This window comes from Athene noctua, chromosome 16 (genome assembly GCF_965140245.1).
Source record: "Athene noctua chromosome 16, bAthNoc1.hap1.1, whole genome shotgun sequence".
Taxonomy (NCBI): domain Eukaryota; kingdom Metazoa; phylum Chordata; class Aves; order Strigiformes; family Strigidae; genus Athene; species Athene noctua.
The window spans coordinates 434,310-449,723 of NC_134052.1; the positions used below are offsets into that span (position 1 = coordinate 434,310).

General features: G+C 43.9%; 1 protein-coding gene across 2 annotated transcripts in view; it reads right to left on the reverse strand.

Annotated features, from left to right (window-relative positions):
- The window catches only part of NDRG3 (NDRG family member 3), a 62,968-nt gene that overhangs the window by 17,430 nt on the left and 30,124 nt on the right, over positions 1–15,414 (reverse strand). For both annotated transcript variants that reach the window (XM_074920496.1, XM_074920495.1), the window contains exon 3: positions 12,654–12,689. In XM_074920496.1, the coding sequence (XP_074776597.1) occupies positions 12,654–12,689 (36 nt within the window). The remainder of the gene's footprint in view (positions 1–12,653; positions 12,690–15,414) is intronic.

Sequence of the window (15,414 nt, forward strand, 5' to 3'; positions counted from 1 at the left end):
TATTTAATTACATCATTACTGTTTTATCGTTCTTCCAAACATGGAGCAGAATAATCCAGTTACAATGGGTGCCAGCGTACTCAGCAGGAGAACAGCAGCTTTGCAGGCTGCACCCTCTGCCTTTGCCAAACATTCTTTATTCACGTCCTTCTCGTAGGTGCACCTTCCCTGCCAGCCACCCAGTGACATGTCCTGCCCATGTCACACTGTCTCCATAACCACTGCCCACCTGCAGTTCTGCATATTCCCTCCTGGTGTTTGCCCACTGCTCATGTAGAAATGCAGCACTGGAAAGTATCAGACACTCATCATCTTTACTTCTTGGACACTGGCACACTTTCTTTCTTGCCTCTGTTCAGGCCAGCTTTGACAGACCGCAGCAGTGTAACTTGAACGGAGATTCGAGAATTGTTACTTTGCCACTAACTCCAGCTATGGTCTGAACACTGATCCAGTCCCTAGTGCAGGGAAGCGATGATAGGAGAAGGCAGGTGGTAAAGATGTGGCCAGGAGACAGCTAGAGTTTAACAAATGTGTGGTCTGCAAAATAAGGGAGATGAATGCAAGAGAAGATGATGATCTGCAGTTGTGTTTAGAAAGGCTTGATAAAATTTAATTTTCACTTTGGCACTGGAAACTTTATCAGAGGTTTCTCTGAAAAGATTTTATTTACTGCCTTATTTGTACAGTAAGTAAAAAAATAAACAGCAGCTACAGATAACCTGTTGTAAACGGGAACCCAGCAGCAGAGGCAGCCTCGCTCAGGGAAGCCTGCTCTCGCTGCCCACAGGCACAAAGCTTGTGACACACACATGCTGAACCAGCGTGCTGCTGGGGAGACGGAGCAGAGACGCTAGCCCTGTAAAGGCAGCTACCCTGATCAACTGAAATAAGCTGGGAACCATGGCTTCAAAACCCAGCAGTTCCCTCAGGGCACGGATGAGAAGAGCAGTGATGGAGGAGGATCAGAATGTATGGAGAGCAGTTATAGCTGGTCAGACCAAAGGTCAAGCTAGCCTCCTAGTCTGACTTCAAGAGCATGTGCTTGTGGAAAAATAAAATAGAGCAAGTGTGTAGTGATAGTTCCTCAAACACCTGCATCTTGTAACAGTTTCCCTTAATTTTCCCAACCTCCAACAATCTGTAGGTCAAAAGAGACTTCTTGAACTGGAGGTGTGGTCTTCACTTTGACTTTCTCTTCTGAGAATTGGGCAGTCACCCCCTGCTATCTATGCCTTTGGCTTTTGCCTCACTCTTTGACCAAAAAAGCCAAAGCTTAACCCTGTGCACAGTCAAGAACCACTTCATTCCCCACCTTGCATCTGCTGGTTTTACATGAGATCCCTCGGTTTGGAAGATGGAGAACAACTGATCCCACTTCCGTGGCCCCCAGCAGTGGTGACCTAACAGGCAGTTGCAATTCCTCTTCATGTGCCCCTTTCTTGGCTGATGTGCTCTGGACTATCCGGCCAGTCCTGGTACAGCAGCTTTTTTCTGACCATATTGTTGCTCTCCAAAGCAGCCCCATCGTGCTCTGTCCTTTCTGAGACAAGGGGGCTGGCAGTACATCAAACACACGTGGGCTTGCTGTGGATTTATACAGTAGCACAATGAGATGCTTTGTTCTCTGTTCCTGATAAGCAAGAACTGATTTTCTTTGTTGAAAGGCATGTGGCCCGAGCTGACATTTTCACTCATCTTCTGCCTTGCTAAGGTCTTATGCCTCTGGGTTATCATCAGCCCTGAGCCTGCCCTTCTATATTCCACTGTGGGATGGTCTTACTCATTGTGCATCACCCTTCATTTGCCCAAAGGCAGATAAAGTTTGCCATTGCACCTTCCATCACCTTTTTCAGACCATTTAAGAAGCACAGGTTCCAACACAGATGTCTAAGGTGCTCTTCTAGTGATCTCAAAACAACTGTGAAAATAATTGCTGGGGCTTTTTTTCTTTTTTAACCAATTTTCATCCATGAAATGACATCTCCTCTGATCCTATGGCCACTTAAGGCCCTTAAGACTTAGGGGTCTTGGCCCCCCTTTGGTAAGGGGTCTTGACTTTCAGAAATCCAAGTAGGCTGCATCAACTGAATTGCCTTTATTTATATGGATATTGACTCCTTCAAAGAATTTCAACAGCTCTGCAGAGCAGGACTTTTTCCCTTTACAAAAACTACGCTGACACTTTCCCAATATTGATCCGTATAATTCATCTACTGCACTCCGTGCTAGTTTTATCAGTCTGTCTAGCACAGCTGGCCAGTGTACACCCAGCACTCCTCTGGGATCTGTTTTAAACTGTTACAGGTGAAGCACTGCAGTCCTCGGGCACCACAGCAGCTTCAACAGAGGAGCATAATCTCTCACTGAACAACTCAACTATTGAAGGATTAAACTCATTTCAGTCTCCTAGGTTAACACATCCAGTCCTGGCAACTTGCTATAAAAGGTGTATTTTATCTTTTTTGCAGCCTCTGCAACAGGCAGTGTGGTTTAAGGCAGGGTCTCTGCTGACTTCCCACAAAGAGCATTGCAACACTGTTGTAACCTCTCTAAGCTACTTTGTGGCAAGCTTGCATACAGAAAAAAATTTAATTAGTATTTCTGCTATCCCTGAGTCATCCTTTCAGAGCCCGAGAAGTCAGTAGCACTCTCCAAACTCCCTCACATGGTTCCATTTCTGATAGGTCTGAAAGACGACTGTTACTTTTTTCCCCTTTGCAAGTCATTTCCCCAAATCCCCTTTTGCCTGCTTTGTTCTGTTCATATATTTAATCTGCTAGAGTTTGTAACCTTTTCCATTTTCTCCAGCTTTTTGAAAAATGCTTTGTTTTCAATTGCCTCCACGCCCTTCTGCTTAGTCATGCTGGCTTCCCTGCACCATTTCTCACGTCTTCTCTGATGGATGGTGGGCATCTGCTCTCTGTTTAGCTTATTAATGAAGCTGGGGCAGGGTCTGGAGCACATGTCATAGGAAGAGCGGCTGAGGGAACTGGAGGGGTTTAGTCTGGAGAAGAGGAGGCTGAGGGGAGACCTCCTGGCCCTCTACAGCTCCCTGAAAGGAGGGTGCAGAGAGGGGGGATGAGTCTCTTGAACCAAGTAACAAGTGATAGGACAAGAGGGAATGGCCTCAAGCTGTGCAAGGGAAGGTTTAGACTAGATGTCAGGAAGTATTTCTTTCCAGAATAGGTTGTTGGGCATTGGAATGGGCTGCCCAGGGCAGTGGTGGAGTCCCCACCCCTGGAGGGGTTGAAGAGTCAGGTCCACATAGCACTGAGGGATCTAGTGGAGTTGGGAACTGTCAGTGTTAGGTCAATGGTTGGACTGGATGACCTTCAAGGTCCTTTCCAACCTAGCTGATTCTGTGATTCTGTGGTTTTCAATAAACTTCTCCATTTCTGTCCAGTTCTTGTTCTGAACTTCAAGTGCAAAACCAGTGAAGTTTTCTACGGTTTGGTCATTTTTACCCCCAAGGATGTTGAGCAGGAGCACATTACAGTTTTCATCACAGAGCAGCTCTTTGAAGACACTATTTGAACACATTTCTCTGTCCTCAGAATCACGTCAATGATGGCTTCTCCTCCCTGGGGCTCCATAACCTGTTGCTCCATAGAAGTTTGCAGCTAAAATGAAGTATCGATGTCATGTCCCACAGACACATCTGAAGCTTTCTACCCTTGTCCTGAACTCCTAGCCTTGTAGCTTCTCTGATCACCATCTTGGGCACTCACACAATTACGGACAAAACATAAGCTTCTTATTTAGGCCTGGGATTTCTGTCTAAGGGGAATCTAAGGTATTCACTGACATCAGTTAGAACTAGATTAGATGAACAAGTTTCCTTTACCACCCATCTGCATCCTCTACCACCACCAGCATCTACCCTCTCCTTCCTGTACACCGTATCCAAGTATTAGTGTTCCACCGTCAGTGTCCACCAAGAGGGACCTCAACTCTCTTCTGTGATCTCACACAAGGATACAATAACCACTGGCAGAAACAAAACAAAAATGAGATTTTGGGTGCAACTTCTTGTTACAGATTGGCTGTCCTGATGAAGAAGCGCCTTTAAAGAGTGCTTCTCTTGTCCCTCTGCCCTGCCCCATGTCCAGTGAGCTGATGGTCTCATGGGACCTGCAAGTGGGAGCACAGGGCTGGGTTTGCTGACCCACTACATCCAGACACCACAGCAACTGACCCTGCAGCCATAGGATCTTCTCATTCGGATGGAAGGTAAGCACTGTGAGTGCACACACGGTGGCAGAGGCACTGACTTGCCTTAGCTATACTGTTAAGATACACTTTCAGGTAGGGGTTGGGCAGAAAGGCCACCAATGCTACCGACCATCTCTGAACTCCCTGTGATTTTTGCTACATGCTTTATAGTCCCAGCTCCTGAGAACCACTGCTCTTAGTCAGAGCCCTACACTCTAGAAAATGAAATGTGGGTGAACCATAAAGGCTCAGACACCAGAAGGTGATAAGACACAACCCAACATCAGCTTTAAAACATTTGAGATTAAACACAAGCAGGAACTGCTAGCAGGTATTCCTTGCTGGGGATTTGCAGAAGATCAAACTAGACTGAGACATCATCCTATTTGGCCTTAACATCTTTGAATGATTCTTAAACTGATGAGGAACACACATACACACAGAGCTATGACTGTCAAGGTCTAAACTTACTGTGAATCTGATTATGGGAAGAAGTGGGTGCATGCCCAGGTGGCAGAAGGTTCAAGTGGGGGAATAATCTCTGCCACCCTCTGCCTTTGGCCAGAAAGGGAAGCAACGACAGTGCCACTGACAGGTGCCATAGAAAATTTCCCATATTAAGAATAAACATTTCTGAGTGAAGGAACACGGCATCCAGCAGCAGCTCCAGGGGGGCTAAAGCCTTGAGCACCAGAGACTCCCAGGCAGCAAACAGAGGTACCCAAGTGGCAGACTGCAGCGGTGCAAATTCCAGCCACGCTCCATCAGCTTCAGGTCACAGTGTGATGCAGAGCTTAAGTTTTAAGTTATTAAAGTCTTAAGTTTCACAGTGGGAATGATTAGTGATGAAAATTCATATTAGCAGTGCTTTTCACGACTAATTTATTAAGATTCTTTTTTGGCATTACCAGAAGGAGTTTTACTCCCTACATGAAGCTGCTCAAAGCTAAAAATTAATTCCCTGGAAAAACTGAGAATTGATTTAATTTTGAGACCGACAAAGAACACATCTGTGAAATCCCTTCAATTTATTTTAATATTCAAATCCGGCAGAACACAGAGCAGTGAGGTATCGGTTGCTCACATTCTGCTCAAGCTCATTCAATGTCTGTACTAGTAGACTGGTAGAAACATCCCAAAAAACCTTTCAGCATAAGGACACTCAGGCCCTGGTTCACCTAAATCAAAGGAAACTGCCACTGCTGCTCTGCTGTGAGGTGGAGAAGACACAGATTACTCGGGTCAGTTCTTCCCCTTTTTCAGTGATACTGTAGCTACAGCTATTGTTTACTTTACATCATCTTTGCCATCTCGGCAAAGGTGGAAAACAATTGCAGCACGCTCCTTGGGCAACCTATCACAGCTATTAACCATGCAGAAATTATGGATTCCATTGTCTTCCTTTTTCAACGGCTGCCCTCAAATTTCTACATGTTACTAAAACAACAACACAAACTATAACTATAAGCTAAGAAAAAAATATTGTAAGACTGTAAAACATCACCATCTGGTAACTCTTATCATTACTTTACCACTGACCTTAATGCAGTTGGTAGGTAAGTGCTTACCACCTCCTCTTTGTGCAAAATTATTTTGGAAATAGTAGAGCTGAAGGAGACGGCTGTGTGGGAAGCATGCCTAAATCAGATTTAAAGCAACATCTTGAACTAAATTATTCATTTCTATACAGAGCAGAAATTTATTAATAGAAAACACAGTATCATCTATGCAAGCAGGCAATGGTTTCTACTGCTTTGTGTAATTGGATTAAGTCTTAAATTAGAGAAATGCTGGGTGAGAATCAAGAGCAGCAGAAGAATGGAGTATGTAATCTGGTTATACAAATGCAAAAGCATCAGGAGACAAAGGTGCTGCTGGGCTATCCCCAGCCTATTGCCATCTTTACAAACAAGGGTACCTGTTCCAAAGGCACATGGTGCTGAAGGACAGACCCTGTGCCTATCTGTAAGCCCTTCTCACACTCTGTGTCAGCCAGAGAGAAATGGCAAATCACGTCCAAAACAGAGATTCTGCCAGAGAACAGATGCTGGCTCTGCAGTCAAATGAACTGAAGTCAAGTAACCTACAACAGAAGTAGAGCTGACAGGTTGTGTTTGTGCTCCCAAATCAGATACCACAAACTCTTAGAACCACACAATATTGAGACCAATAAGCAATCAATGGTAACACCTGCATGTCGGAGACAGAGCAAGATGTACTTCTCCATCTCCTGCTCTGCCCATGTGTTACAAGAAGCAGTTAAAGCCACAACTTTCTTGCATTCCAGTCAAGTGTCCAATGTCATAAGCAAGGCACCCAGCCACAGGTTTAGGAATATGTGGTGCTTCTTACTCCTGCTCCGAGGGCAAATCCCTCCCTTTCCCAACTAATGCAAGAAACCGGACAGGCCTAAATCTGTCATAGTTCAGGGTGAATTAAACCACTTGCAGATCAATTCTCATCTGCCCAAGTCTGTCAGTGCGTTGCTTTTTTCCAGCACTCTGCACCACTATTTTGAGTATCAGGTTGTAGGCTTCCCCACGGGCTGCAAATATAACAGGTTGATGCCTCAAACATTCTTCCATCTCCTGGACAGTGGGCTCAAGATGCCACAACCTGCAGACAGACAGCCCTTGTAAACCTGAATACTACACAAGGAAGATCTAAATGTGCACAGGCAAGTCTAAAAATATTTTGCATGACTCCTAGATGCCAGATCATCTTAACCCCTAAAGGCAACCTGGAAGATAAGTCAGGGGCCACGTTCCCAGTCAAGGCCAGTCCACCTGCTGGCATGATGTGCTGAACTACATTTCAGTATCTTGCTGAAGCCCAATGGGCATCTTAAAATCTCCTGCAGAAGAGAAAGAAGGGCCATGTTCTGCATCTCCAAACTTTCAGTGTCCCTGGGAACTAGAACTGAGTCTAACTGCACTGAGTTATCACTAGTATTGCAATTACTCATTAGCTGCTCTGAAATACCATTAATAGCTGTTGTGTAACGTATGGAAACAGATCAGTCACTGTTAGTGGAAAGGCACCATTCATTTTTCTGAAGGCAGGAAGAAGGCAAATCCCTTTCCCAACCTGAAGTGCATACATTTGCTGTGCTATAAGAACTCTCTGACAAGAACAAAAAAAAGCACAGGAATTTCAAATACCACATCTGCATAATCAGCCTCTTTAGCACACTGTTGTTACAAGCATACAGAAAGGAAAAATAATGTTTAAGTAAATCCCATGGAAAGATTATGCTCATACATTTAAAAATAAAAATCATGTTTCAGTCCACGTCCAGATAGCAAAAGCTTTCCAGAACTCAACGCTGCAGTTTTACAGAAAACAAGAGTTTTTAGCTGGAAAGCCACTGATGGAAGGAATCAGAGGAAAAGCTTCCCAAGAAATAAAAATAATTAAAAACATATTCCAAAATAAAATTCCATTTTAATCATTTTTAGCTTTACAGTATTTGTTGCTGTGATGTCAGCAGAAGTAAAAAAACAGTACTTTAGTGGTGATACTAGTTTTAATAAGATTAGGGACAGCTCCTAATTTAGCAGGCATTAAAAAAATCTTAATTTCTAGATCAAAACATCTTCTGTGTTGGAACTAATTTCAGTCTAGCACTTTGAACAAGATAACAAAAGAACTCATTGTACAAATCAGAAGAACAATGGTCCTCAATATCCTAGACAAAACATTTCAATGCTGGTGAGAACAGCTCCCCCATTACTCATGTAGAGAAAGCAAACCCTTCCTCAAAGTGCTAACGTTTCAGGTTATTTCATTACAAAGATACTTTAAAACATCTTGTATTCAATGCCAATGTGTAGCAACCACAAACCAGCTTTAATGATTTAATTAAACAATGAACACAATTTTGATTCAACGTCTGTGACATCCTGACACATGATGGGATATTTCAATAACTTCTCAATAGCAGAATACCATCTCCTACTGCACAGCAAGCAAAAATAAAGCAAAGAGGTTGGGCAAGAATGAGCAAACTTAAAGATTCAGATTAAAAAGTTTCAAACAAATGTTATTTGTGGAAGAACTTCTCCAAAATGGAATCAGTAAAAACATGGGCTTATTGAAAAGTTACACTTTCGTGAAAAGAGCGGCAAAAAATTCCTCATGGAAGTCTGTTGTTAACTCTTCAAATATTTTGCTGTGTTTTACTCTGGACACAGATAACACTGAGAAACTATACCTTTTCAGTTAATTCCAGGAATGCACAGCAAGTTGTTGTACGGGGAAGCTTTAACTTCTTTCCTCCGTGGGTTTATGTGTGTCTTGTCTTTTCTGTTTCAGCTGAACTCTGCATGTCCTGGACTTCCTTCTTCCCACCTCTTCCATACCTTGTGAGCTTTCTGCAAATAGTCTGCAAAATCCCAGACCCATCTCCACACCCCACATCCTCTCCTGCATGGTGTGTGCTGGAGAGCAGAACACTTCTCTCCCTTCACATGGGTAGGAGGCAGCAAAGAGGAAGTACTAGCTACAGATCAGATCCAATGCGAGTTTATGTCAGACTGAAACATAATGCAGATTTATTTGGATAGTTTTACAAATGTATCAGCATATTCTTTCATTGGTATTTAAAGCAAATCACCTAGAAGAAGGGGAGAGATTTAGGCTAACACAGAACACCTACTTCTCAAAGCAGCTGAAGAGAGTCTACAGATAATAATAAAAGCCCAAGCACAGCTCTATTAACTGTGCAGGTTAATACATCTGCCCAGCAGCAACCCAGACCGTTTAATCCACCATCTGCCTGCAAACATTAGAAGAAGCCAAGCCTAGATTTCATTAGGGTTCACAGAGCTTTCAAGTAAAATGTAGGTCTCAGATTTAGGTTAATACATTTTATTTCTGAGAATAACCTAGATTCATATTGATAAAGACCCCTAAGACAGCATGCTAGCTCTCCTCTTTATCTCTATTGCAAGCAATTACCAGATTACGTGGGGGTTGTTTCAACTGATGTCCAGGCAATCTGTTACTTGTCAGGGTTAACTGTGGTTGCTTGTAGATAAACAGTTTAAGAAAAGCAGGGCACCTGTATATGAAAGTCAGCTGTATCAGAAAAGCTAAAAGCTTCTTCACACCACATTAACTCAGAGTAACAAATTTCTGAAGCAATAGGATGCTTTCTCTGTTGACTTTGATCAGATCTAATCCTGGCAAGTTATTCAAAACTAAAACCAAACACACCGGGAAATTAATAGAAATTCATAACGGCATTTCCCGTTTTTTGCAAAAGAAAGATAGATCTTAGAAACCTTAAATATACAGGTTACCTTGAAAAGTAACACATGCCAAAGCTTTACAGAAAACAACATGCCTAACCTATGTGCCTGGCACAACACAACTCACAGAGTCAATGACAGTGCTAATGACAAGCTCATGAGCTAGGATTAAACTAAACACTTCTCCCAGTCACAAGCAACTGCAGAAAATATTTTGAATCTCCAGCTTCCAGACAGAAGGAAGTCTAGAGGCACCGCAGGATGAACAAACACCGAGGCCAGCTTTATCCAAGGCAGAGCTCTGCAGGGGCATCGGTCAGTCCTGGAAGGAGCTGGATGGATTTACAGCAAATCACCTCATGGCCGAGGGCACAGAATAACACAGGTTGAAATAATGCAGGACTCACTCCAGTATGTCATTGTCTTGTACTGGGGAGCTCAAACTGGACCTGCAATGTCATCAGGGTTGCCACCAGTGCTGACTGAGGTCAGCCCTGCTAGCTGCAGCCTTGCAAACACAGCCCAGGACGCAGTCAGCCCCATGCAAAGCCACAGCTTTATCTCCATATAAAACAGCTTTTTGGGGGCTATTAGAAAAATAAAGAGGTTTGAAATGCAGATCTTAAATCACTGATTCCATGGTCTCATACTGCAAACAGTACACTGTATAAAATAATATAATCCACCCCACAAACCCCCTAAATTTTGTCTTAAAACCCACCAGGCCCCTTGCAGATGTTACTGCTACTGGAAGCTGATCGAGAACTTCACTGCACTGGAAACCATCTTATTCTTCATGAATTCACAGCCAGTTTGTGACTGTTCTTGTAAAACTGAGATCCTCCCCAAGGCTCTTCCTCCCTGTGAAATTCTGGACAAATTAAACCCCCACCTCAACCTAAGTGCTTTTAAGTCTCTCTTTACACAACAGGATCTAACTTTCTCTGAAAGCCCTAGAAAACTTCTTCACTTTGAATTCCCCCTTCACAAACACTTGTAAGTAGTCACACCAGTTTTGCAGAGGCCTGAATGTGGCAGCTGGACATGCTCTGCCAGATTAAAAAGCAGCAGTAATTTTTCACAGGACAACACAAAAGCTCAGCCTCAAGTTTTAAGTGCCATTCCTGGTATTAGCAACTGAGGCAGAAAGTCCAAGGACCTGGCACACCATCTATCCTCTCTAACAGATTTCAGAGACTTAATCCAGCCCTTGGAAGTACTTTCCAGGCAGGACAGCAGGCCAAGCCAGGTGTGCCCTGAAACCACACCCTGCAGGGAGACACTGGAGAAAGGTGAGACTGGGACATTGACACAAGAGACACTGTTAACTTCTTGCTAAAAAAATATCCTAAATGAATTACCAAGAAGACTCCCGGAAGGAACATCTTGTCTCCTGCCCAACTGTTGCCATGGCCACCAGCTCACTGCTGATCTAAATCAAAGCACAGAGAAGCACAAGCTCGTCCTTTCCTGGCCCAGCGCTCCTGCCAGCCCCACTCCCTGGCTGCTGGGCAGGGATTGCCACAGCTCAGCCCCGGGGCAGACAGGGAGCCCAGACCCCAGGAGGAGATGCTGAGTGCACAGGGTGATTGCAGCACCATGTTTCTTTGGGGTTCACACAGCTTCAGATTTGGGGCATTTTTTAAAAGAAGGGTGCAAAGAGGCTTTGCTTGTTGAAGGAAAGCGTTAGAGCAAAGAGGCAGTAGTGATGCACAGCTCTGTTACAGGGACTTCTTCCTACCTTCCCACTCTGCTCTGGCTCCCAAGACCATACTGTTCACAGACGGGCAGGGCACGGGCAAACCAAGAGCTTTGCTGGGTCATTAGAGAATGTGCAGTGGAGGCCAATACACTGAGACACTCAGGCACTGTATATTTCTTCCAGTCATGGCAGACAGGCCTCAGTAATCAGTGTCTGTACTACCTAATACTCTTACTCAAAAGCACTGCACCTATTTTTTCCCATTACCCATCTCACATGGGAGCACACTGTACCTCTAGGAGAGATGGAGAAGATGCAGAAAGACAGATGGAGACAAGACAGTACAGGGAAGTGTTTTAAACCCATTGTCTACCTTTACTAAAACAGAAAAATCATTGACTAACACTGTTGCCACTTCTTAAACTAGTCACTAAAGTTACATGCTAAGACTAGTAATTTTTATACTTACAGGTTTTAAGATAATACTAAATCTCACAATGAATCAAGCTAAAGCAGTACAGTGACACGTGCCTGCCCAGAAATCAAGAGACAGAACAAATACAAACTATATTCTTGGGACTGTATTTATTATATTCCTGTTCTGCACAGGCTTGCATAAGGTTTTCTGGAATCATCTACATCAACAGACTTTTAATAAAAGCTATGGTGTGTTGTTGACAGCTCTACCCCCTAGCTGCACAACTGCTGTAATACAGCAATAAAAGCCTGTCCTGTGCTAAGCAGAGCACTACAGACACAGCAGCCTCCTACAGCTGAAGACAAGAAAAGCTGCTGGCCGCATAGCAATATGCCAAGGAGGAAGTCAGCAAGGTAATCCGGCATGGTAAATGAGCCTGCTTATTTTACAGCACAAAACCCACCCTGCACTCACAGTGCTGCGCTCCGCCAAACAAAGCGTGTGTCCTCTCTGTCTTGGATGCTTGTGGTGGTGCAATCCCTCCTCTACAAGGATTATTCCTATAGCAACCAGAGCAATCAGCTCATCTCTACACTGCTCTAGCAGGTGAGCCCAGAAAATGACCACAGCTTTGTCATGACCCAGGCCCAGCAAAGCAGGGGCACTGTATCTGGGGCAGCTTGATGACTCGAGTCTCCGCTCAACACAAATAGAAGAGCATGCAAGCTCCTCCTTTCCTAGCCAGTGAGCCAGATGGGATGCGACAGAGCTGCAGCTGTTCAGCATATTGCATGTTTCCAAGAAACTGCTTTTCAGGAGACCAGCCATCCTGCGAGATGTCGTGGAGCCTCAGCAAAACAGCGCAGGTCTGCACCTCAGAGCTCAGAACACTGTGCTCTGCATGAAAGGGTGAAGGGCATTTCTGCCAACTAGACATATTCAAGTTCTTATGGATTAAACCTTAACAAGAGCAAAAATTAAGATACAAAGCTTTTTCATCCCTCAGCATTACCGATGGGCCATGGGGAGTCTGCCCACCGTTTCCTGTCTCCTGCACATGTCTTACCTGACAGTCGAAGTCCTGGAAGTTGCGAGCCGCATTCTGTTAATAAAAAACAGAAAGAAAAAAATAATAAAAAAAGAAATAAAAAGAATTCAGCATAGTACCCCAAAACATCCCCAGCAACATTGTGAGAGTTCCCCTCAGAGACCCTTGCTTCAGCACAGTCTACCCTCACTACAGTCAGGACAGCAGCAAAATGTGAGACCCATACAAGAAAACTCCATGCGAGTTCTGCCCATTACTAGTCAGCAAGGCTGCCAGGGGCTGTCCCAAGGCTGTCAGCTAAGGAGTGCACCTGTGGACACAGCTGAGGGCTGAGAGCATTTGAGCAGGGACAGATGCACAGTCAGGCTGGTTATGAGGTTGGGTTTTGTCTGGTCCTAGTGCCCATTACCAATTTGAATGTAAGACTCCTGAAAGGACTACCACTAGGGTCTCATGTAATGAGTGCAAAAAACCAAGCTATGCAGTCAGTTACTCTGCAGTAACTGCAGCGTTCCACAGCAAATGCAGTGACCTGTAAGCTACTGAAACTAGAGCACGTGGTACCTGGGCTCAGCAATTCACAACGGACTTTTCCCAGAGGGTGACTCCATGCATACAGGCAGGCACAGTAAGCACAGCACACATCCGTGTACTGCAGGTTCGAAGGTCTGCAGTAACTTGTCTGTATGTCCACGTGCTTCCTAAGACTCTGTCTCTGCCCACAGAGTAGGTTATGTTACCGAGTGCTGTCAAATGCTGCAAAAGGCTGAGCAAATCATCCGAGACAGCATTCTAGCTTGTATGTTTTAGACATAGCACCTTAGTGCTAAAAATACAACTAGGACCACACATGCACAACAGAAACACCCTGAATATTTCTTCTGGCTGAGCACCCTAACTCCTCTCCATGTGTAAACAAATGGCCCTGTTCCCGCCCCCAGAGCTTTGCCACACTAGTAAGAACACAGGTTACTACCCATGTTCTTCAGTCTGAGGTATTTGAGGTATCTGCAAATCTGTTTTAAGAATGCCCCTGATGTTAAATATTGAACTGTGTCTGTTTTGAACATGATGTGGCACAACGCACCAAATCCTCAGGACGCAGGAATAGAAAATAAAAAAGCAGCCCCCTCTCATTTCAGTTTGAGTTAGTTGAGGTTCCTGACAACTCTGTCTATGCCTCTTTCCCTGCTCTGTTAAATGCAGACAGAGCCCTCTCATCTACCAGGTCGTAAAGAAGGTCAGTTCAGTCATCCAATGCCACAGCGATTAAGGACTATAACAAAGCCTGTGAAGAAATGAGAAACTTCTGTATCCAGCAGTGGACTTGGATGAAGCATGCTAAGTAAAGAAAAGGCTGATCTGAATTTGTACTAAAAATAGAACAAGATTCCCTGAGCAGGGAATGGGGAGGAAATGACACAACACAAGAATGGTCTGCAATTGTGTTGTTTATTGTCAGGGTATACCACGATGCACAAGTAGCATTAGTGCTGATATGCCCTGCTCTTGGATATTTGATTTTAACACACAAAAATCTGACCTTAAACCATTAATTTGTTAATTGTCTTAAGAAAGTTTAAGATTAAGGCAAGTTCTTCAGGCTTCTGAAGTTGTGATGGCTGCACCTCAAAGGCAAATATCCCAATCCAGCCTAAGGGCTGCCCACTCAATCTCCAGAATTAAGCTGTCACATTTCAGTAACTTTTCACTGATGCTACATTAATCGGAGTCAAAGGTGCCAGAGTATGGACCAGACAGAATAATAAAGTCTCACTGACTTAAGTTTTCTGGTCAGGTTTTTCTCTCTCCTTCAACTAAATGGGAACACTTGAAGTTGTTTTTCTTTCTCAGCATAAAGTCACTGCATTTTAGTGAGCCTGAACATATATAATCTAATGTATTTTACTTCTCTACACTTCCTATTAGGCTTAACATAAAAGTGTTTGTATTCTTTAAGAGTCAGGCTTGCCATTTTTTGCTGACTTAGATGAGACAAAACAAAGCCAGGACTCAGTGGTCCCCAGTACCCTACAGTTCAGACAAGTGAACGAAGTATGACCCATTTTAATTTCCCAGACAATTCCACCAGTTTTAGAGTTTAAGACACCAGAGCTCCTTCTCTCTGTACAGCAGCCTTTGTATCTGAAGAGTTCATGAGCCCTCACCCATTAGCACCTTAAAGAGTTTTACTGTACTATTTCCAGCCCTTAATCCACGCTGGCTCAAACTCCTACATCTAAAGTGGGTTGGTCAGTAAGAATCTTAGTGAACTGCCTACTCAATATTTTTTGGACTCTGATACGCTGCACGGAACAGCACATTATGGCACCACACCCATACGCTCCATACACTATGTCTAAAGGGCACGTGTATTATTTCAAGCTTGAAAGCATTAATAAGGACCAGACCTCAGAGATGGTAACTCCCTGAGGCATTTTTTTGTTTAACAAAGTGTAAAAAGGAGAACCACAGCACACTTCTCTTCCCATGTTATGCTAAGGATGGTTCTGGAGCCACTCTTCATATTTTTTCCGACTAAGATAGAATATACTTCCTATAACTTCAAAACTGGGTCAAGGAAACCAAATATCACTTTGCATTGTGTCCTTCTGTATGCTGGTTAGCACCACTGGGCTGTTCAGGCGAGCACTCTGCATTTAAACCAGAACTGTCCCAGCTATAAGGTAAGCTATAAGTGGCTGTGTAGATGATACCAGGGCAAGGACCTGATGGGACTGATCAGGCAATACTTGAGAGAGAGCCTGAAAACTTATCA